This window comes from Heterodontus francisci, chromosome 3 (assembly GCF_036365525.1).
Source record: "Heterodontus francisci isolate sHetFra1 chromosome 3, sHetFra1.hap1, whole genome shotgun sequence".
Taxonomy (NCBI): Eukaryota; Metazoa; Chordata; class Chondrichthyes; order Heterodontiformes; family Heterodontidae; genus Heterodontus; species Heterodontus francisci.
Genome location: NC_090373.1, coordinates 44002522 through 44027288, shown reverse-complemented (window position 1 = coordinate 44027288; position 24767 = coordinate 44002522). Strand labels below are relative to the sequence as shown.

General features: G+C 41.2%; 1 protein-coding gene across 2 annotated transcripts in view; it reads right to left on the bottom strand.

Moving 5' to 3' along the window:
• mcph1 (microcephalin 1) overlaps positions 1-24767 on the bottom strand; it is a 429556-nt gene that overhangs the window by 388456 nt on the left and 16333 nt on the right. For both annotated transcript variants that reach the window (XR_010970979.1, XM_068021514.1), the window contains exons 4-5: positions 8198-8316; positions 6381-6465 (exon numbers count right to left, since the gene is read on the bottom strand). Coding sequence is in view for 1 of the 2 variants with exons in the window: in XM_068021514.1 (XP_067877615.1) it covers positions 6381-6465; positions 8198-8316 (204 nt within the window). In the remaining variant the exon portion in view is untranslated. The remainder of the gene's footprint in view (positions 1-6380; positions 6466-8197; positions 8317-24767) is intronic.

Sequence of the window (24767 nt, the reverse complement as noted above, 5' to 3'; positions counted from 1 at the left end):
CAAAATGTGGAATCTTTTTGGGTGGAGCTAAGAAACAGCAAGGGGCAGTAAACATTGGTAGGAGTTGTTTATAGGCCACCAAACAGTAGTGGTCGTGTGGGGCATGGTATTAATCAGGAGATTAGAGAAGCATGAAGCATGGGTAATACAGTAATAACAGGTGACTTCAATCTGCATTTACACTGGGTAAACCTAACAAGCACTGATGCTGTGGAGGACGAGTTTCTGGAGTGTGTTAGGGATGGTTTTCTAGAGCAGCGTGTTGAGGAACCGAGTAGAGAACAGGCTATTTTAGATCTAATATAATGTAATGAGAAAGGGCTAATTAATCTTGCTGTAAAAGAACCTTTTGGGATGAGTGCCCATAATATGATAGAATTTTACATTATGTTTGAAAGTGAGGTAGTTCAATCAGAAGCCAGGGTGTTAAATTTGAACAAAGGAAATTATGAAGGTATGAGGGGCAAATTAGCTGAGGTGAATTGGGAAAATACATTAAAAGGTATGACCGTACATAGGCAATGGATAGTCTTTTAAGAAATATTACATAGTTTACAGTAACTATACATTCCTTCAAGGCACAAAAACCCCAAAAGAAAAGGCAGTCAACCGTGGAAAACAAAGCAAGTTGAGGATTGTATAGGATTAAAAGAAAAGGCCTATAAAGTTGCCAGAAATAGTAGTAAACCTGAGGATTGGGAGGATTTTGGAATACAGCAAAGCAGGATGAAGAAACTGATGAAGAAAGGGACAACAGAATATGAACATAAGCTAGCAAAAAATATAAAAAGATTGTAAAAGCTTCTACAGGTACATAAAAATGAAACGTTTGGCTAAGACAAACGTGGGACATTACAGGCCGAGTCAGGAGAATTTATAATGGGGAATAGAGAAATTTTTTTTTTTTATTCATTCATGGGATGTGGGCGTCACTGGCTATGCCAGCATTTATTGCCCATCCCTAATTGCCCTTGAGAAGGTGATGGTGAGCTGCCTTCTTGAACCGCTGCAGTCCATTTGGAGTAGGTACACCCATAGTGCTGTTAGGAAGGGAGTTCCAGGATTTTGACCCAGCGACAGTGAAGGAACGAGGATATAGTTCCAAGTCAGGATGGTGTGTGACTTGGAGGGGAACTTGCAGGTGGTGGTGTTCCCATGTATTTGCTGCCCTTGTCCTTCTAGTTGGTAGAGGGTGCGGGTTTGGAAGGTGCTGTCTAAGGAGCCTTGGTGCATTGCTGCAGTGCATCTTGTAGATGGTACACACTGCTGTTACTGTGCATCGGTGGTGGAGGGAGTGAATGTTTGTAGATGGGGTGCCAATCAAGTGGGCTGCTTTGTCCTGGATGGTGTCGAGCTTCTTGAGTGTTGTTGGAGCTGCACCCATTCAGGCAAGTGGAGAGTATTCCATCACACTCCTGACTTGTGCCTTGTAGATTGTGGACAGGCTTTGGGGAGTCAGGAGGTGAGTTACTCGCCTCAGGATTCCCAGCCTCTGACCTGCTCTTGTAGCCACGGTATTTACATGGCTACTCCAGTTCAGTTTCTGGTCAATGGTAGCCCCTAGGATGTTGATAGTGGGGGATTCAGCGATTGTAATACCGTTGAAAGTCAAGGGGAGATGGTTAGATTCTCTCTTGTTGGAGATGGTCAGTGCCTTGCACTTGTGTGGCGCGAATGTTACTTGCCACTTATCAGCCCAAGCCTGGATTTTGTCCAGGTCTTGCTGCATTTCTACATGGACTGCTTCATTATCTGAGGAGTCACGAATGGTGCTGAACATTGTGCAATCATCAGCGAACATCCCCACTTCTGACCTTATGAGTGAAGGAAATGGCAGAGAAGCTAAATGATTACTTTGTGTCCGTCTTTACTGAGGAAGATACGAGAAATTTCCCAGAATTAGAGATCCAAGGGATTAGGGGGAATGAGGAATTGAAATTAGTATTAGTAAGAAGGCTGTACTGGACAAATGAATGGGGCTGAAGGTTGATAAGTCCCCAAGACCTGATATTCTACGACCCAGAGGGTTGAAAGAGATAGTTATGGAGATAGTGGATGCATTGATCATCTTCCAAAATTCTATAGATTCTGGGGCGGTTCCTGCAGATTGGGAGGTCGCCAATGTCACCCCACTATTTAAGGGAGGGAGGGAGAGGGTTGTGAATCTTTGGAATTCTCTACCCCAGAGGGCTGTGGAAGCTCAGTCATTGAATATGTTTAAAGCAGAGATTGACAGTTTTCCAAATGACATAAGGAGATATGAGGATAGTGTGGGAAAAAGGCAATGAAGTGGATGATCAGCCACGATCATACTGAATGGCGGGGCAGCCTCAATGGGCCGAATGGCCTACTGCTGCTCCTATTTTCCTATGTTCCTTGGAGCAGAGAAGGTTAAGGGGAGATTTAATTGAAGTGTTGAAAATCATGAAGGGTTTTGACAGTTTCTCCTTATTTACTCTTTTGTCCATTGGCAGAGGTTCAGCAACCAGAGGACACAGATTTAAGGTGACTGGCATAAGAAGCAGAGGACACATGAGAAAGCTTTTTTTTGTTTTACACATCAAGGTGTGGTGATCTGCAATCCACTGCCTGAAAGGGTGTTGGAAACAAATTCAATAATAACTTACTGGATATATATGAAAAGGAAAAATTTGAGGGGCTGAGGAAAAAGTGGGGAAGTGGGACTTTTTGGGTAACTCTTTCAAGGGGCCAGCATAGGCACAATGGACAATATGGCTTCCTTCTATGCATTAAATTCACTGTTTCTATTATGTATTTAAACGTCTTTGCTTGTATGGTATCTTTAAAGGTGCTAAGTGTCCAAAGGCTCTTCCTTGACAAAGGAGGAAGGGGTGGGAGAAGAACAATAAAAGAGTTGTCCAAAGGTGTGATCAAAGAAAGTTTTTTAAAAATATGTTGCAAGTGGTATTAAGAGGTATTAAGGAAGGCTGAGGGATATAGGAGAGAATTCCAGAGCAGGGCAATAATGGTTAAGGATCTGCCACTGATGGAGTGAAAGGAGGCTCAGGGAATGTTTTAATAATGAGCATGTGTTGAAGGGTGCAAACTAGGATGTTGAACAGGTGAAGCAGCAGAGGTACATTAGAGCTAAAGGAATTTGCAGAGATAGGTTGGGGCGAGGTCATGGAAGGATCTATAAATGATACAAATTATATCAATGCACTGGGAGAGAGCTAGTGAGTAGAGATTGGACATGTGCAAAAGGCTAGCAGGATTCAGGACAGAATGTGGATGGTGGAATTTTGAAACGATCATGTTGGGTATATGGACAGGTGTATCAACAGCGGTTCAGTTGGCAGCACTCTCGCCCGAGTCAGAAGGTTGTGGGTTCAAGTCCCACTCCAGGATTTGAGCACAACAATCTAGGCTGATAGTGCTGTGCAGTACTGAGGGAGTGCTGCACTCAGAGATGTTAAACCGAGGCCATGTCTACCCTCTCAAGTGGATGTAAAATTATCCATGATACTATTTCAAAAAAGAGCAGAGGAGTCATCCCCAGTGTCCTGGCCAATATTTATCCCTCAATCAACATCATTATCTGATCATTATCACATTGCTGTTTGTGGGTGTTTGCTGTGCATTAATTAGCTGCTGCGTTTCCTACAACAGTGACTACACTTCAGAGGTACTTCTTTGGCTGTAAAGCGCTTTGGAACTCTTGTGGTCATGAAAAGTGCACATAAGTGCAAGTCTTTTTTTATAGCGAATATTGTTATGTACATATTCTGACAGAACAAATCTTAAACAGACTAACGCTGCTACACACCCACTAGCACTATTTAAAACATGGGTGTGCTGTGCAAACTGTTGCTAGCACATTTCTACTAAGCCGTAATTCAACTATGTTGCAAGAGCAACCACCCAAATGTAACAAATATAATGGATTTACTTCCTAAGCAGCTCTTAAATATTAAATATGTGCAGCTTTCCAAAAAAAAGGCTTTATTTAATGTGACCGCCGAACGTTTGTCAACATTATCACTATTATGACTATTGTTATGATCCCCATGCAGACCATCAACAAACCACAAAAAAATCAAATCCACCGACTGACCCAATTTAGGGAACACAAACTAAGCAGACAGGATTTGCTCCCAACAGTCCTGGTGGTGTAGCTTCACCGGCCCTGCCTTACATAACTCTTTAAGGCACCAAAACAATGGTAGCAACTTATATTTTCCAAAGGGTAGCTCCCAGAAAACAGGCTCAGTTCAGCAGCTCTGGGAATTTTTTTTAAAAACAAGACCTGCTTTGTAGCTTTTGTAGTCTCTTAAACTACTCTCCAAAAGTCTTCTTTTGAAACTGAAACCTAAGCTCCAATCACATGCTTCTGTTAAAAAACTCCTTGTTTGTTCTCAGACACAGGACTGTTTGTCTGTCTAACTAGGGTTCGACTCCCCAGAACCTGGAAGCCTTTAGTTTCAATTTCAAATCAGGGACTTTCTCCAAAAAACACCCTTCGAATCCAAAGTTAAAGTACCCAATATGTCAGTTGCATAGAACACAGTTTGCATATGAAGACTCCATTACACTATTTTAATGTATTAAACAGTTTTCATCTATGTGCACTTCCTGTCAAGTTTTTTCCTAAGCTCTTAAGTCCATATTTATCAAAGGAAACTTCCAAGCTAAACTTGTAACATTGTGAAGATGCAGGTGGAGGTGGTTAGTACAGCATGACAAGTTTACCTGGGCACTTCCATTATAAATGTTAACAAAGGAATTTATAATAGAATCATAAAAAAGGAACAACGTATAACATTAAAATGGCACTAAATGATATCTGCCTGCAGTGGCCCAATTTCCCCTGCATTCTAAGCCTGCTTCACCTGAAGACTACACTTGATTCTGATTTTGTGTGCAGTACCACAGAAAACTAATAAGTTGTAGGAAAGGTCTTACTTTTTAGAAAATGTCATCCCAAATTTAAACAGCTATTATTTTTTTTGATATTTTTCTTTTTCATAACCAAAGGAAGCATAAATATTTATCTACTCTAAATCAAAGTATGTTTTTGAAGAAGTCTCTGGATGCGACTGAAGAATTGTATTTCTGATGCAATGTGACTCATCTTTGACTGGGGCAGTGGGGGGATGGCAGGCAGAGCTCTCTACTTCCTCCTAAAAATTGTCAAATCACTGATATTCCTGAAGTCACATTATGAAAATCTGTTATGATAGGAAATGCAAAAAATTACTAAGATTACATCCATTCTGATAAAATGACCCATCAGCTTGTGTGAAGAAGCATAGTAGACTCCTCATTGTTCGAGTATGTCCAAACTGTAAATGATTTCATCGTCTTCTGTGTCCTCTCATGAGTGAAGAGTCCGAAGCAGGATCGGCATGGACCTCCCCAGAACTGGAAGTTCATAGTTGTTGTTGGTGCTTGGGGGAAGCTCTGCAGCTGCGCCACCTCTGGCCTTCCTTTGGGCACATCGCATGATGCATGTTTGGCATATATGGTCCTTGAAACATGTTGAATCAGATTTTAGTGCTTGCCTCCACATGGGCCGGTCAGCCGTAGTATTTTCCCCAAGGGAAGTGATCTGTTATGCAGAAGTTTGTAAGACTCTTTTTAGGGTGTCCTTATATCATTTGTACTGACCACTTTGATGTTGTCAGGCCTGAGACAGTTCCCCAAAGAAGATCTGCTTGGGGGTTCTGTAATCATCCACGCAGGAGACATTGCTGCCCATCTAAGTTGAATTTTCTGAATGAACCCCAAACCTCTTCTAAATCTCCAGAGTTGTCCCTGTATCCTTCCAATTGTCCTGCATCATGACCAAACAAGTATGGTGCACCTAAATCTGCAAATGCTGAAAAAGAAACTATCTATTGCTTATGGTCTAATTTTCACTAGATAATGCTAATGCAGTCGAAAAAAAGCACATGAACATGCACTTGCATGGAACATTATCTCTGGTAGCAACAGAAAAAACAATGGCTTTGGCAGCATGTCAGTGTAACTGGTGATATAATCATGCTCAGGGTTACCTACTTCCTGTTTTCTCTCAAAGTAGAAGTGGATATGGATTAAAGTGTTTATAAAAGCAAAATACTGCAGATGCTGGCAATCTGAAATAAAAACAATGTGCTGGAAATACTCAGCAGGTCAGGCAGATCCTGTGGAGAAAGAAGCAGAGTTAATGTTTCAGGTCCGTGACCTTTCATCAGCTCTCTCCACAGATGCTGCCTGACCTGCTGAGTACTTCCAGCACTTTCTGGATTAGAGTGTTATCGCTTTTTATGCAAATATAATAGAAAAATGTATGCACACCATACTTTGTAAATTTCAGCAGAAAACTGTGTCTTGTACGAAGTGTTCAAATAAATTATTGTTATATGCATGATACTTACTGTCCTCTTATTTTCAGGTAAAGATTTACTTTCATTCATTGCAGGAAATAAGGATTCATCAACATGGGTACCTGTTGCCATACACCTTAAAAACAAGTTATATAATGTTAACATTTGGCAGGAAGCCTAACTGTACAACTCCTCATGTATTTCAGCCAGATACCAATCCAAAAATGTTTTAATGGTTTTCCTTATCACATCTTCATTAGTGGAATTAAAATAAAGCATTTCAAAGTTAAGGACTTCCATTGCCCATCAGTAACTGCACTCTAACCATCCAATTTAACAATGTTCAAAGAAAGACCTTACTTTATTCCCCACAAACATACTGGGCCAGATTTTGTGTAGGAAGTGGGGCTCTCGGCACCAAACCGACAAGACGGAGAGAACACCGCCTCTGTATTTGCGAGGCCTCCTGGAGACATCCTCTGGTGTTTTTCAATTATAGATTTATGAGCCGGGATCCCCATCCCTTTAAATATGGGAATCTTGCCTCCATGAGCTGCTGGCCAATCAGAGGGCCAGCTGTTCAGCAGCGCAACCAGGAGTGGCAGCCACTGCCAGTACTGCAGAGGCCCTGGACCCATGCCCAGCGCTGGAACCCCGGACAAGAGGTTGATGGGCCAGTCTGAAAGGCCCCTGCGATGGGGTTGTGGCGGGGGTTATTCGTGATGTCCAGGGTAGTGGGGTTCCAGGGTCGCGGGGGGTGGGGGGGGGGGGGGGGGGCGGTGGTAAAGTCGTTCCCGGTTGGGGTCCTCCGTGGGCCACAAACTGCCTACAGACAAGGCCCCACCCCACAAGCCTGCAGAAAGGGTGCCTCGTGCTGCAAGGTGTCCTCCCCGCACAGCGGAGGACCCCCCCACCATTGGTATGATCCCAGCAGCGGTGGGACCAAGCCCTTAAATTGGCCTCTTAAAGGCCTCAACTGGCCACTGGGTGGGAAGGCCCTCCGCTCCCCTCCCACCACCGTGGCGATACTCCGTGCCCGCCCCGTCTCAGGGGGTCTATAAAATCCTGGCCACTGTGACTCAAGTTTAAGCACATCTAGTCTGCTTTGAAATATGTAAGCAGGCCACAACATGCACTGTAATTTTCACCTGGTTTTATCCTACCTATCTTTCTTGTTTTAATTTAAGAGCGATAAGTCACTGAATCATACCTGTATCAAAACACATATGGTGGGTAAGCTCTATCTTCATTGTAATACAGCCCACTGTAACTAAGAACGTCACAAGCTGCAAGTTCCAAAATACACAGGAAATCTTTGACCCTTCTCAATAAAAACAAGTCTTGCAAGATTGTAAAATTACAAGCATACCATACACAACATATCCTGGAAATGCAATTTGATGGTTTCACTAAGACTTTATGCTGGTCTAAAACAACAATAGCAAAAGTTCATCAAAACAAAATTAAAATTCACTTTACATCAAAATTGTTTCTTGTGAAAAATTAAGAACAATATCAATAAATAACATTGGAAAGATTTAAGACTTGCCGAAACAAAGTTTTGCGGCTCTCAATTTAGGTGCCAAAAAGCCCATTTATAAAAAAAAATGCTAAAACCACACTCAAATCTGTAATAGTTCCTTGATTCGTGCTGTAAGCCTAACTTCAGAAATCCTGAAGTAGTACAGAACAAAACCATTAGACATCATCTGCAGTATGGAAATTTTTGATTTCAAAGTAAACATACACAGTATGTTTACTTCGGGCTGTCTTAAAATTGAAAAATTCACTTACCACCTAACTTTCAAATACACAAAACCACAACTTGCAAAACATTTAAGAAATTGACAATATTAAAACATTAATACCTTTCTATCCAAAGTACAGACACCAGCTTTACACCAGTTTTTTTGGCCTTTTTCCAAACACTTTCATGTCCATCCTTGAATACTACGTGGGTCACTTGCTTATTGAAGTATTTTAAAACCTGCAAGCAGATAAAATATGATACAGGAATTTAAATAAGTGCTCTCTCAATTCACTGTTTAAAAAAAAATCCATGACAAAGCAGAACAGTGCAGAGATCCTACAAGCTGTATTTTAAACCACATTTAAAAATCCAACACCAAAACTATTCACAACTTTTGATGAAACTTTAAATCAAGGCCCCACCTGCCCCCACAAGTGGACATAAACAAATCCCAAAGCACTATTCAGGAGTTCTACCACCCTGGGTAGTATTTAACCCTCCTTACTAACATTATTAAAATAGATTATCAGGGCCTTTAAATAATTGCTATTTGTGGGGCCTTGATGTGTGCAAATTGGCTGCCGCATTTTCCTACATTACAACAGGTGACAACACTTCAAAGGTGCATCATTGGCTGTGAATCACTTTGGGATGTTGAAAGTTCTTTCTTTTTACCATGACTTTGTCACCGCCAGGCTTGATTTATTCAACAGCCACTTCGTCAGCCCCAAGCTCCGCTCTACATGAACTTTAAAGTATCCAGAATTCTGCCATACACGAAGTATTTCCTTCCAAGTCTTACTCACCCACCACTCCAGTCTTCACTGACGTTCCACTCTCCACATACAAATTACAAAATCCTTATCCTTGTTTAAAAATCCTTCAAGAGCCTCCATTCTGCTTTTTAACATCCTCCAGCCTAAGCTGCCAGCTTCACCCCTGAATGTGAGCTGAGCTGCTCTTGCAGAGACCCAGCACAGACAACATGGGTCAAAGGTTTTCCTTCTCTGCTACAACCATTCTATGACTCTATGACGCATCTTCTCCATTCCAACATCAATTTCAGGGTCTCAAGACATCAACTTGGAACAATTAATTCTCTTTCCAAACTTTTCACTCGACTTCTGCCCTTGACTCTCAAATTACATTTTCAACCACACCTTGGGCTATCAATACTAACCTCTCCCTCAACTCCAGCTCAATGTGTGGCCTGCCCCTTTGAGATTTTTCACTACGTTGAAGCTGCTCTATAAATGTAGTAGGTATTTCATTTTACAAAGAAAAAAAATGATTGCTCAGTTTGGATGAAAACGTTAAAAAATCAAACCTGAGCTGACAGATTACATGGCAATGCTAAAAGAAAATCGTCAGCAAATCAATGCTGTTTAAACTGTTCACTTCATATGAAGTCAATATGATGCCAATGAATGATGCCCATAAACTTGTGAACTAATCAATTAGAAATTGCCATATAGTGATGTGTGCTCAGACCAGTTAAAACAGCATTTACAAGAATAAACCCAAGACTCAGTGCTGTATAATGAGGAAAGTAAATGCATTCAATCTCAGACACCCTACACTTCAAAAGTAGTTGATTGATTGTGAAAGTGCTTTAGGATGTTCTGAGGGCATGAAAGGTACTATGTAAATACAAGTCTTTTTTTTGTCTAAGAATACTGGCAAAAATTCTAAGAATAGGTTTCTTGCATAATTTCCTCTTATTGGCACAAAAGTGAATGAGATGGGTGTTACCAATGAGCATCAAAAATCAATTAAAACACGTAATATAATGAATTATTTATGTTGATATTGTTGCACAAAACATCAATCTACTCACCATGCGAATAACTTTCATTCAAAGAATAGAATCATAGAAAGTTTACGGCACAGAAAGAGGTCACTTGGCCCATCACGTCTGCGCTGGCCGAGAAATGAGCCACCCAGCCTAATTCCACTTTTCAGTGTCTGGTCCATCGCCCTGCAGGTGCACCTCCAGGCACCTTTCAAATGAGTTGAGCGTTTCTGCCTCTACTGCCTTTACAGGCAGTGAATCCCAGACCCCGACCATCCTCTGGGTGAAAAAACGTTTCCTCATCTCCCCTCTAATCTTTCTACCTATCACTTTAAATCTATACCCCCTAGTCACTGATCTCTCTGCCGAGGTAAATAGGCCCTTCCCATCCACTCTATCCTGGCCACTCGTAATTTTGTACATCTCAGTCAAATCTCCCCTCAGCCTCCTGTTCCAAGGAGAACAACTCCAGCTTATTCAACCTCCCCTCAGTTTCCTCTGTTCCAAGGAGAACAACCCCAGCCTATCCAATCTTTGCACCAAGCAGCATTTTTCCAGTTCTGGCGACATCATCGTAAATCTCCTCTGGACCCTCTCTAGTGCAATTACATCCTTTCTGTAATGAGGTGACCAGAACTGCACACAGTACTCAAGTTGTGGCCTAACTAATGTTTTATGTAGTTCTAGCATAACCTCCCTGCTCTTATATTCTATACCTCGGCTAATAAAGGAAAGGATTACATATGCCATCTTAACCACTTTATCAACCTGTCTTGCTACCTTCAAGGATCTGCAGACATTCACTCCAAGGTCCCCCATTTCCTCTACACCTCTCAGTATTCTCTGTGTATTCCTTTGTCTTATTTGGCCTCACCAAATGCATCACCTCCCACTTCTCCGAGTTGAATTCCATTTGCCACTTTTCTGCCCACCTGACCAGAACTGAAGTCTACAGCTATCCTCCTCACAATCAACCACACAGCCAAAATTTGTGTCGTCTGCAAACTTCTTGATCATGCCCCCTACATTTACGTCCAAATCAGTTATACCACAAAAAAAAGGGGACCTAGCACTGAGCCCTGCAGAACACTACTGGAAACAGCCTTCCAGTCACAAAAACACCCGTCAACAATTAACCTTTGTTTCCTGCCACTGAGCCAATTTTGTATCCAGCAAGCTACACTTCCCTGGATCCCATGGGCATTTTTTTTAACCAGTCTGCCATGTGGGACCTTGTAAAAAGCCTTGCTAAAATCCACTTAGGCCACATCAACTGAAGTACCCTCATCAATCCTCTTTGTTCCTTCTTCAAAACATTCAATCAAGTTTGTCAGACACGATCTTCCCTAAATAAATCCATGTTGATTATCCTTGATTAATTCATGCTGGATTATCCTGTGTCTCAGAATAGATTCCAATAATTTTCCCACTACTGTGGTTCGACTGACTGCCCTGTAATTATTCGGTCTATTCCTCACTCCCTTTTTAAACAAAGGTACAACATTAGCAGTCCTCCAGTACGACACCTGTATCCAACGAGGACTGGAAAATGACGGCCAGACCTTCCGCTATTTCATCCTTGGCTTCTTTTAACAGCCTGGGGTACATTTCATCTGGCTCTGGTGATTCATCCACTTTCAAGGATGCTAATCCCATTAATACTACCCCTCTCCCTATGTTTAGCACATGCAATACTTTATACTCCCTTTCCTTAACTACAATATCTGAATCATCCCCCTCTTTTGTGAAGACAGACGCAATTTATTCATAAAGAACCATATCAACAACTTCCACCCCTACACATAGGTTACCTTTTTGGTCTTTTATGGGCCCTACTCTTTCCGTAATTATCCTCTTACTCTTAATGTATTGATAAAACATCTTTGGGATCACCTTGATTTTGCTTGCCAATATTCTTTCATGCCTTCTCTTTGCTTTCCTAATTTCCATTTTGATTTCACCCCTCCACTTTCTGTACTCCTCTTGGCTTTCTGTAGTATTGAGTCTTGATGTCAGACATAAACTTTCCTTTTCTGCCTGATCTTATCCAGAGTGCTCTAGATTTGGCCGTCCCACCCTTTCTCTTTGTGGGAACATTTACTCTGATCCCCTTGAATCTCCCCTTTGAATGCCTTCCACTACTCTGACACTGATTTACCTTCAAGAAGCTGTTTTCAGTCCACTTTCGCGAAATCACTCCTCAGCTTAAATTAACGTTGCCCCAATTGAGAACTCTAACTCCTGTTCGATCTTTGTCCTTTCCATAATTATGCTAAAAGTAACTGAATTATAATCACTACCACCAAAATGATCTCCCACTCCAACGCCTTCCACCTGCCCAGCTTCAATTCCTAAAACTAAGTCCAAAACTGCGCCCTCTCTTGTTGAATTTGCTACATACTGGCCAAAAACGTTCTCCTGAATGCACCTCAAGAATTCTACTCCCTCAATTCCTTTCATACTAAAACTATCCCAGTTAATACTGGGGTAGTTAAAATCCCCTACAATTACTGCCCTATTATTTTTGCACATCTCAGAGATTTGCCTACATATTTGCTCTTCTATCTCCCTCTAACCGTTTGGTGTCTATAGTACACTCCCAGCAGTGACTGCCCCTTTTTTGTTCCTTAGCTCAATCCATATGGCCTCATTTTATAATCCTTCTACCATATAATTCCTCCTCACAGCTGCAATTATTTCTTTGACCAAGATTGCCCCCCACTTCTTTTTTATCCTCCTCTCTATCACATCTAAAACTCTGTAACCAGAAATGTTGAGCTGCTTAAACTATGTTTCTGTAATAGCTATGATATCATATGTCGGTCTGTGCCCTCAGCTCGTCTGCTTTGTTTGCTATTCTCCTTGCATTGAAGTAGATACTCTTGAGCACTGCCAAGCTCTTTTTCATTTTCTAATCTTTGTTTCCTCTGCCTTCCAGACACATCCACTAATTTTTTGCCTTCCATTTTCATTTCTGATTTTGTCCCAACTGAATCTACCCTCAGTATAACTTGAGGAAATATACTGCGCACACTTCCACAAATTAAAAAGCCACAGAAGCAAGCAGATGTTCATGGCCCCAGAGATGCTTTCTTTTAGTCACACATCATATGAAATCTCAGGAACTGCCTTATGGTGCTAGTTTGTTTTGATTTTATACAATTATAGAATCTTACAGAACAGAAGGATGCATTCAGTCTATCATGCCTGTGCTGGCTCCTTGGAAGAGCTGCCCAATTTAATCTCATACTGCAGCTTTTTTCCCCTTGATCCTGCAAATTCGTCCCCTTCAAACCCTGTGTCACGCGCAAATTGGCACAGGGTCAAGCAGATTAGAGAAATAAATGTGTGGCTCAAAGAGTCAAGGTGTGGAAAGAAGGGGTTTTGATTCTTGGGGCACTGACATCAGTACTCAGAAAAGAGGGAACTACTCTGTTGGGATGCACCTCATTTGAACCAGGCTGGGACCAGTGTCCTGGCCAATTGTATAACTAGGGCTGTGGACAGAACTTTAAACTAACAGAGTTGGGTTGTGAGGGGGGGAAAGAGGATTTGGGTAAAGGGAAATTTAGAAATCCAAAGAGAGGGGTCAGGGCATCGGAGCAGGATAGTGATGTGGGTAACTCCCAACAGAATGGTACAGGAAGGGACAGGGAGCTTAACAAAAATTGTGCATCGGCAAATAAGGTCATTGCATGGAATAGAGATTTTTTTTAAAAATGAAATTGAAGTTCCTTTATCTGAATGCATGAAGCATCTGTAAAAAGATAGATGAACTAGTAGCATGAATAGACGTAAATGATGCAGAACTAATTGCCATTACAGAGATATGGTTATAGGGAGATCAAGGTTGGGTACACAATATTTCGGAGTCAGTATGGCAAAGGAGCAGGGCTAGCCCTGATAGTAAAGGATGACATAAGGACATCAATAAGGGATCTGGCCTCAGAAGATCATGAAGTAGAATCAGTTTGGGTGGAAAATAGGAATAGCAGGAGTCAGAACACATTGGTGGGAGTCGTTTACAGGCCCCCTAACAGCAATTATATTATTGGACAGAACATTAAATGGGAAATTATTGGAGCATGTAAAAAAGGTAATGTATTAATTGTGGGGGAATTTAATCTGCATATAGTTTGGGACAAACAAATTAGATGATGAGTTTGTAGAATGTTTTTGAGACAGTTTCTTGGAGCAATACGTTGTTAAACTGACAACAGATAAAGCTATCTTAGCTCTCGTACTGTGTAATGAAGCAGGGTTAATAAGCAATGTAATCGTAAAAGATCCACTGGGAAATAGTGATCATAATACCACTGAATTTCATGTTAAGTTTGAAAACGACATATTTCTATCACAAACAAGAATCTTAAACTTAAAGCCAATTACGAAGGTATGAGGGGAGAACAGGCTAAGGTTAACTGGGTACATAGACTGGAAGGTACGGCGATAAATGAACAGTGGAAAACATTTAAACAAACAATTCAAAGGGTTCAACAAAAGTATATTCCGTTCAAAAACAAAAACTCGCCAAGAAAGACCCATCCATGGCTCACTCAGGAAGTTAAGGAGAGTATTAGACTAAATAGGCTTGCAATGTTGCAAAAAAATAGTAGCAAGTCTGAGGATTGGGAGTGTTTTAGAAACCAGCAAAGGGCCACTAAAAAGATGATAAAAAGGGAAAAAATAGAATGAGAGCAAACAAGCCAGCAATATAAAAACAGATTGTAACAATTGGTGTCGTAAATAGAGAGGAGGAAAGCCTTAGATTACGGGACAATATAGATGGGCTGGTAAGATGGGCGGAGCAGTGGCAAATGGAATTTAATCCTGAGAAGTGTGAAGAGATGCATTTTGGGAGGACCAACAAGGCAAGGCCGAGAAGGCTGAGGGGAGATATGATTGAGGTATGCAAAATTATGAAGGGCATTGATAGGTTAGATAGGAAGAAACTTTTCTCTTAGCAGAGGGGTCAATAACCAGGGGGCAGGAGGTTTAGAGCGGATTTGAAGAAAAAAAATTTCACCCAGAGCGTGGTTGGAATCTGGAACACTGCCTGAAGAGGTGGGAGAGGCAGGAACCCTCACAACATTTAAGAAGTATTTAGATGAGCACTTGAAATGCCATAGCATACAAGGCTACGGGCCAAGTGCTGGAAAATGGGATTAGAATAGTTAGGTGCTCGATGGCTGGCACAGACACGATGGGCCAAAGGGCCTGTTTCTGCACTGTATAACTCTATGACTAAGAGCTTTTATAAGTACATAAAAAGGAAGAGAGTAGCTAATATAGACATTGGTCCCTTAGAGGCAAAGACAGGAGAAAGCATCATGGGAAATGAGGAAATGGCAGAGACATTGAACAAATATTTTGTGTCTGTCTTCACAGTAGAAGACAAGAGTTCCATACCAGAAATAAGCAGTAATCTAGGGGCTAAAAAGAGCGAGGAAATTAAGGATATTGATATCAGCCGAGAAAAAGTATTGGAGAAATTTGAGGGACTAAAATCTGACAAGTCCCCGGGACCAGATGGCCTACATGCTAGGTTCTAAAAGAGATAGCTGAAGTGATAGTGGATGCGTTGGCTATGATTTCCCAGAATAGCTTAGATTCAGGAATGGTCATGTCAGCTTGGAAGTTGGCAAATGTTACTCCGCTTTTCAAGAAAGGAGATAGAGAGAAAACAGGGAACTACAGGCCAGTTAGCTTATCAGTCATTGGGAAGATGCTGGAATCTATTATTAAAGAAGTCTTAACATTGCACTTGGAAAAGCACAGTATGATAAAAACAAGTCAGCATGGTTTTACTAAAGGGAGATCCTGTTTGACAAATTTATTAGAGTTTTTTGAGGATGTAGGTAGATAAAAGGGAACCAGTAGATGTAGTAAACCTGGATTTCCAAAACGAATTTGATTAGGTGCCACAGAAAAGAATAATAGGCAAGTTAAGGGCTCATGATGTTGGGGGTAATATATTAACATGGACAGAGGATTGGTTAACAGACAGGAAGCAGACAGTGGGCATAAATGGGGCAGTTTCAAGTTGGTAGGCAGTGAATAGTGGGGTGCTGCAAGGATCAGTGCTGGGGCCTCAGCTATTTAGTCTATATTAATGACCTGAATGAAGAGACAGAGAGTAATGTATCTAAGTTTGCTGATGATACAAAGCTTGGTAGAAAGAGTGCAAAGAGATATAGACAAGGCTAAGTGAGTGGGCAACAAGATGGCAAATGGAGTATAATGTAGGGAAAAAAAGTGTGAAGTTGTTCACTTTGGTCGTAAAAATAGAATAACAGAATATTTTTTTTTAAAAAGGTGAGAAACTGGTAAGTGTTGATGTTCAGAGGGATTTGGGGGTACTCGTACAAGGAACACACAAAGTTAACATGCAGGTGCAGGAGGCTATTAGGAAGGCAAATGGCATGCTGACCTTTATTGGAGTACAGGAATAAAGAGGTCTTACTAAATTGTACAGGGCTTTGGTGAGACTGCACCTGGAATACTACGTGCAGTTTCGGTCTCCACATTTAAGAAAGGATATACTTGCACTGCAGGCAGTGCAGTAAGATTTACTAAATTGGTCCCTGGGATGAGGGGTTGTCCTATGATGAGAGGCTGCGTACATTGGGTCTATATTCTCTGGAGTTTAGAAAAATGAGAGGCGATCTAATTGAAACATACAAGATTCTGAAAGGGCTTGATAGGGTAGAGGCTGAGAGATTGTTTCCACTGGTCGGGGAAACTGGAACGCGAGGGCATAGCCTCAGGAAAAGGGGCCAATCATTCAGGACTGAGATGAGGAGAAATTACTACACTCAAAGGGTTGTGAGTCTTTGGAATTCTCTACCCCAGAGGACTGTGGATGCTCCATCATGAAATACATTTAAGACTGGCACGGATTTATTTTTGTCTCACATGGAATCAAGGGATAAGAGGAGCGAGCAGAAAAGTAGAATTGAAGCCCAAGATCAGCCATGATCATAGTGAATGGTGGAGCAGGCTCGATGGGCCATATGGTCTACTTCTGCTCCTATTTGTGTCCTTGTGTTCAAACACATGTCCATTTGACTTTTGAAAGTTTCTATGGAATCTGCTTCCACCAGCCTTTCAGGTAGCACATTCCAGATCCTAATAACCCTCTATGTTAAAAAAAAGTTTTTTCATTTCCCCCTCATTCTTTTGCCAACTATTTTAAATCTATGACGTCAGGTTACTGACCCACTTGTCAGATAAAACAGTTTCTCCCTACTTGCTCTATCAAAGCCCCTCCTAATTTGCATAGCTCTATTAGGTCTCCCCTTAACCTTCACTGTTCTAAGGAGAACAACCCCAGCTTCTCCAATCTCTCCATCTACACCAAGTCCAGACCATTTAGATACAATAAAAAAAAGCAATGGTCCTAATACCGATCCCGGGGGGGGGGGGGGGGGGGGGCATCCCTGCATACTTGTCTCCAGCCAGAAAAATATCCATTACTTCATTTCTGGTATTGTCCCATTAAACCTCCTCTGAGCCCTCTCCAAGGTTGCGACACCTTTCCAAGAGTGTGACTTGTAGAATTGTACACAATACTTCATCTGAGGCCTAACTAGAGAGTTGTAAACGTTTAGCACATTTTATGTTCAATGTCCCTATTTGCAAGGTCAAATATCCCATACACTTTCTTAACTGCCTAATCAACTTTCCCTACTACTTTTAAACATTTGTAAATATGCACCCCCAAGTCCTTCTGTTCTTGCACTCAATCAAAACTCTCCATGTTGGTGCTCCCAAAGTGTATCACTTCACATTTATTTGCGGTAAATTGCATCTGCCACATGTCTGCCCATTTCACCAGCCAAATTCTTCCTGAAGTCTGTTACTGTCCTCCTCACTATTTACCACGTTGCCAAGTTTTGAAATCCTCAAACTTTGAAATGTACTTACACCCAGGTCCAGGCCAGCTAGATATAAGACGAGCAATGGTCCTAAAACTGATCCCTGGCACCACCACAACCCCCCACCTGCATACTTTTCTCCAGTCAGAAAAATATCTGTTCACCATTATTCTCCGCCTCCTGCCCCTTAGCCAACATATCCAAGTTACCACTGTCCCTTTAATCTCATGTGGTTCTACTTTCTGAACAAGTCTGCTCTGTATACTTTATTAAATGCCTTTTTAAAAGCCTACAGAAACGATATCTACTTGAACAACCTTCTATTACTTTTAAGCTAAACTCAAAGTAAACCACTTGCCACCAACTCCATCCAAAACTAAACACTGTATTGTTGCTTATCCTCCATGTGAGCTGCAGTCCGAGTCACATCTACCCACCATGCACCCATATCCCTCTATCCTCCTTTCCTTCAACCACCTAACATATTCTTAGAAGCCAACATGTTTTTTGCTTCAATTACCAACACTGGTTGTTCATTTCACAGCCTTACAAGTGCCTGTCAAAAAATTTTCTCCCGGTGTCTTTCTTAAAATCGCTTATTCATTCCAAAAATGAAATGACCCTGGCAATTAAGTTTACTATTTTGTTTAACTTTGTATACTCTGCACAACAGGGGAGCATATCAAAGTAGTACAAATTTAGGAAGAGGATGCCATTACACACAAATGTGTGAAGACATAGAAGCCTTGCAAAAACTATTAGAACTTGATTGAAAAGTAGTGTGAAGCAGGTATAATACAACCTACATCTCCGGGCTCCTTCCTTGCAAGATGGTGGCAGTGAAAGATGCACTTAGTCAATTTGTCTATTCACTGCTTAGTCACCAGTTTTGCCTTGGGTCCTTATACCACAGAAAACAGATAACTGTTGAGGCAGCCAAAATTACTCTGTGGAAGAGACATAAAACTATAAGGCTTTATGCGCACCGAACCAATGAAAGGGATATTAGAGTCTGACTTGTATTGCACCAGATAAATTCCTGGCATAATCTTTGGTAAAAACAGAGTCATTCCTTTTAATTGTTCTGTCAGAATGTTAAACCAAATGTAAGGGTTCTGCATTAAACCACAGAGTTCATTCTGCAAGTCAAAACTAAAGCCATAAGAGACTCCATTTTCAACAAGTGCAAGGAATTCATGGACTTTTGTCACCAGGACTGAGACCATCCTATCAGCTGCCTCTGTCACTTCACTCCCTTTCACTAGCCCAGTGACTCTCAAAGTGTGGTCCACAGGCTGGTCTAAAATGCAAGTCACTGATATGCAATGCCATAGCCAAGGCCATACAAGAGAACAGGCCAGAACCCTCATCCCCAACACTCGTATGGCATCACACAACCAGACCGGCTCCCACTTGTGTAGCACAAATCATCATAAGTGTGAGAAACAACAATTTAGTTTTATAAGCAAGATGTTAACTTTGATTAATATAGATGTAAAATAAGAATTAATTTCTCAGATTATTGCAATATTTTATACCTAATATTAGAGAATGTTTCAAATAAATGTGTTTTTTTGTGTATTGATGTTTATAATATGAAAATGTCTATTTTCGTTTCTGGTATCAATTAATAATTTGCAGATGATATTTAATTTTAAAATTTTTTGCGATGGCAAGCAAAAATGGGTGGGGTAGCACTGGTAGTTGCGTCCATGGGGTTCTTTCCCCCTTTTAAGTGGTCCACAGACGAAAAAGTTTGAGAACCACAGGCCTAGCCCACTGGGCTATACTTCCTCTATGGTTTCTTCCTTCCCTAGACCTAACCGTGTATCTTTCTCCAGTTTCTTTCCTATTACCTTTCATGCCCTCTTTGAGCTCATCATGTCCAGGACGTCTTTGAACGTGTTGCCACCTCTCAAATCTGTTCCCAGCTTTCCCTGAACTCCATGTCTGAATCCCTTCAATTAGGTTTCTGCCCTTCTACAGCCCTGGAAGGTTTTTATCTAAGTCACAAATTACATCCATTGTGATTGTGACAAAGGAAAACTATCCCTCCTTGTCCTTCTCAACCTGTCTGTAGCCTTTGACACAGTTAACCATATGATCCTCCTCCAATGCCTCTCCACCGTCGTCCAGCTGGGTGGGACTGCTCTCGCCCGTTTTCATTCTTATCTTACTGTAGCCAGACAAATCACCTGCTATGGCTTCTCTTCCCACACTGCATAATCACCTCCGATCAATCCTTGACTCTGCCCCCTGTAATGAGTTCCTTATGCTGTCTTATGCAACATAAATGAGATGCGTGGAGTCCAATTATGCTGAAGGTCTCTAACTGGTTTATTAACAGCTAAATTATATACAATACAGAGCTAACTATTTACAGAACCTTCATCTGGATGTTACAGTTGCAGAGAGACTCTGGCTGTGGTCACATAACTACATCCTGCTACTTAGCTCATTAGCATACTGAGATCTTAAAGGGACGTCACTCTTAAGGCGATCATACAACATTCCCTTTCTTTCCAAAGATAAGTCTCGTATGCTACAAGTAAAAGCACATAGCATTAGAGATCAAAATAAGTTGTATGGAATATAGACAATAAAATTTACTGGTATAAGGATAGGGATTGTGAAATTTACAAGTGCAGAGGCTTACAAGTCCATAGTGGTTTGATAACTCTTGCTCGGGGAACTTGGATCTCATCTGTTGCTGCTTTTTTCTGAAGTTTCTCCCTCTCTGCATTCAGTTTTTGTTGCCTTGTCTTCAGCCTGCAAACATACTCTGTTGCTTTTCTCAGGATGACCACTTTTGAGGCCTTGTCATTCTTAGAAAATTCTGGCACCTCATCTCAAAGAGCCAATAGACAATGTTTCAACTCATTCCTCCTCTGCCTCTTCAGGATATTGCGTGTCCTTCGCCTCTCTTCATCCTCCGCATCGGAAGGCCTGTGGCTCAATGTCGAGGACTTGTTGGGGGTGCAGCCTTTGCCTCATGGAGGTACCTATCCATTCGGGCTCATTTTGGTGCTGGAGATTCTCGAAAGAGCAGAAGTGGGGGTGGAGCATAGTTGTGCTGTTCCTGGATTTCCAGACTGCACCGCTTGATGCTGGCCAGAGTCTGCGAACAGTAAGCGGGGGGTGGGTCAATAGATAACAAAAGAGGAGTTGATAGGTATTTCTTGTTTTTAATTTCAGATTTCCAGCATCTGTAGTATTTTGCTTTTATTTTATCACAATGTGAAATGCCTGCTCGTCTTGGCTGAGAATTACTCCTCTCTGAGTCTTGTCTCCAAGTCTGTTTCATTGTGGACTTTGTGTCTCGGTTTGCGTTTTTGCAGGTCTCTGGCACTCTCCTTGCTGCGCCTGTCGTTTGTTTGTTTGTGCCCTACTGTGACTTCTGGCTGCATCTTTGGAGCCAGACTTCTTGCTGCATCTTTGGAGCCAGACTTCTTGCATAGGCGGGTCAAGTGTCTGTTTGCATTGCATGCCTTGCACAGATCTTGAAATGCAGGACAACTTCGCGGTGAATGGGGCAAACCACACTTGCCACACAGCTTGCTTGCCCTTTTCGACCTGGTTATCGCGCCGATACTGTTAGCTGCACCTAATGCTTGCAGATGCTGTTGTCCAGCTACAATGACTTTGTATTTCCTGCTATTTTCCAGCAGCACAACAATGCTGTGACCTTTCTTTTCACCACTCACCACCCACCCCCAACCCCAACCCCAATAGGTCTTTCTGAAATGTTTCAATGGGTGTTAAGACAATCACCAGCTCCATTAGTCACTCTTACAGCTCAGTTTCTGAAAAATCGCATTCATTGCCCTTACTACGTTATCTACTGACAAACTGATCCATTGATTCCTGTTGCCTGTGAGAACATCAATTCCTGGCAGTGAATTCTAAGATTCACTCTTAACCGAAGCTGATCTTCTAGCGCCTTCCATATCTTTGCGGGATCTTTCTGATCCACTTCAGATAAGCCAGAGTTGTTGAGTCTGCGTAATCCCTCATTACTAACTGCTATCAGTACTTTTTAAGCCTGCTTCTCTGGTTCTATAATCACTTGGTCTGTGAAGCATAACAGTATTCTTTTTTTTTAAAGTTTGAACTTGGAGAGGATATCAATGGTCTTCCAGTTCATGCTGGGAAATTTAAACATCTTTCTGCTGTTCTTTAGCTTTCTGCTCTATATTTAACTTTGTTCAGCACTGTATTTATGATGACTTTTCTATTTGTGGTTTAAAACTGGAGAAAGAGGGAAAAATAATTTTCTAATTTCACACCTGCTGTAACTTTGGCTTTCTGCTTTGTAAACTTCAGAAAGTGTATAATGCTGAAACTTCAGAAAGTGTATAAAATGCTGTGAAGGGGGAGTATATACACACATACACAATATGTTTATTTTGTGTGTATAAATATATATATATATATATATATACATACACACACGCAGACTGTTATGTCCACATGGTGAGGGGGTTTGGGTGGCTCCCACTGTTCAACTCCCAGCTGACCGCAGCAAGTGTGTTTTGTTAAACCCTTTGCGTTGTGTGTCAAATAAACAGATAGTGACAGGCTTTCTTGTAGATTTAAAAACAGAAAATCAATTATTTATTGATCAATACAACTTATCCTAAAATTGTTGCAACTGCATCCATTCACACATTCACTTGTGCACACACACATAAAGAAACAGACAAACAGGAAAAGGGGTAAGTGGAGTAGGTTTCGGGGGGGAGTCACAGTAAACCCATTGAATTCTTCAGAAGTCAAGTTCTCATTAGTTGCAGGCCTGAGGCATTTGTAGCTTTCTATCTTGGTTGAACGTTCCAGTTGAAGACGGTGGGTCACTTCTAATTCACTGCTGCATATGCAAAAATGTGAAACATTACAGCAGGCCGCTTCCCTTCTGGCTTGCTGGATTCTTCCCAGTCCGAATTGGAAAAAGCTTCCTGGATGTTTCTTTCTGGGTGTCTCTCTCTCTCTAGGGCTGTCTTGTTAAGGTAAAACTTTGTTACATCTCGCCTCTGCTGGGAGACAGGGATTTTCACCCTGTAGTGGCTGATAATGGTCCAGGATGTGGCTACTTCATACCTTCTTTGTTTCAGAAGAACCCATTCAATTCAGGAATGTTTCAGGGTAGGTTTAGAATGGGTGCAATTGAGACCTCTTAGCTTTGAAGGTATTTTTCATCCCTGTCGAACAGTTTGAATATACAAAGGCCAGGTCGTTTACCTTCAGCGGCCACTTTTAGCAGCAATGTCCACTTTTTAAAAAAGGTAAAGTCAATTTTTATAACTATTTTTAGCCCATAATTTTGCATCGCTGCACTTCTTGTATGCATGACAATACATAAATATATATGTATATTTATACATACAGAGACACACAAACATAAAGAGGGGGACTGTCCTCATTCTTATCTATTTTTTTTTTAATTGAATTTTGAAAGCAAGTAAAAGCTTTGGAGGATGTAGACAGAAAGGAAAGAGAGAAAGGAAATAGTTTGAGGGGGCCCCTCTGCCTTCTTGTCCTGCGACGGAGATGATTGACCGCCAACAACCACAACCATCTTCCTTTGCACTAGGTATGACTCCAGCCAGTGGAGAGTTTTCACCCCAATTCCCATTGACTCCAGTTTTGCGAGGGCTCCTTGATGTCATACTTGGTCCAATGCTGCTTTGATGTCAAGGGCTGTCACTCTCACCTCATCTCGAGTTCAGCTCTTTTGTCCCTGTTTGAACCAAGGCTGTAATGAGATCAGTAGCTGAGTGGCCCTGGCAGAACCGAAACCGAGCGTCAGTGAGCAGGTTACTGTTGAGCAAGTGCCACTTGATAGCACGGTTGATGACCCCTTCTATCACTTTGCTGATGATCGAGAGTAGACTTATGGGCAGTAATTGGCCGGGATGGATTTGTCCTGCTTGGATTGCAAATTCTGACAGGCTTATAATGTTTCTTATTCCCAGTTACCATTTCATATATTTCTTCTTTATTCCCTTCTGTGTATATTTATTCTGCCTATTCTATTAATTTTTTAGTCTCTCCATTTAATTACATTTCTTCATATTCTGCACACGTTTAATCATATGTATTCCCAAGTACTCTATCACACTGATCAAGTAGTATACCCCTAAAAATTAAACCACGTAATTTACACATAAACACCCCATAAGAAGAAGAAAAATCACGAAACTCCCCTATTTCATTTCTCGAGCACTTCAACTCCTCCAATGCAAAGCCAACAGCATGTGGATCTCATTTATTCTGCTCAGTACCTCCTTACAGTGGCTGAGATCAAGATGTATCATTTTAAGAAATCAAATGCATGTCTTATCCTTTGGAGAGCCAAGTGCACTGAGCTCAAATGCATTGCACATATTACTCTCTGACAGAAATTTCTAATCAGTCAACATTCATTTCGCTGAATGCTTTTAAATATGCTTTTTATCTTTGCAGAACAGATTTTCTAGATATAGAGCAATATTAGAATGCATACATACATTTGAATGTACTACAAAGGGCTGCAGTCGGGCTGAGTGTTTCACCAAATTCAAAAGAGTTTAATAATTACCTGAAGAACAATTTTGCAGACAGTCTGACAGCATCATGCAATATAATTTTTCCTAGACACTGGAATTGACTAGATGGAGTACAATGCTTTTTTTCCAGTTCAATATATTTGTGTTCTTATATTAGAACATGGCAGCTACTGATCATATTTACAGTACATGCATCCGTACCACGTTATTCTTCTTTCTTTGGAAGTAATTTATGATTAAAATATTTTACTGACGGAATTAAATAGAAGTTAGGGTAATAACCAAATGTATTTTACGAAATTCCAATATTCATGTAGTGTGACACATTCACTGCGGTAATTTCTGATCTCACTCAGAGGAACAATTCGATGACATATAGCCTGGCAAGACTTCCCTGTGGATGACTTGATAGCTGCATTCAAGAGGTTTGTGAACGGAATTCCTGTATGAATGTCAAAATGAGACCTGGCAAAT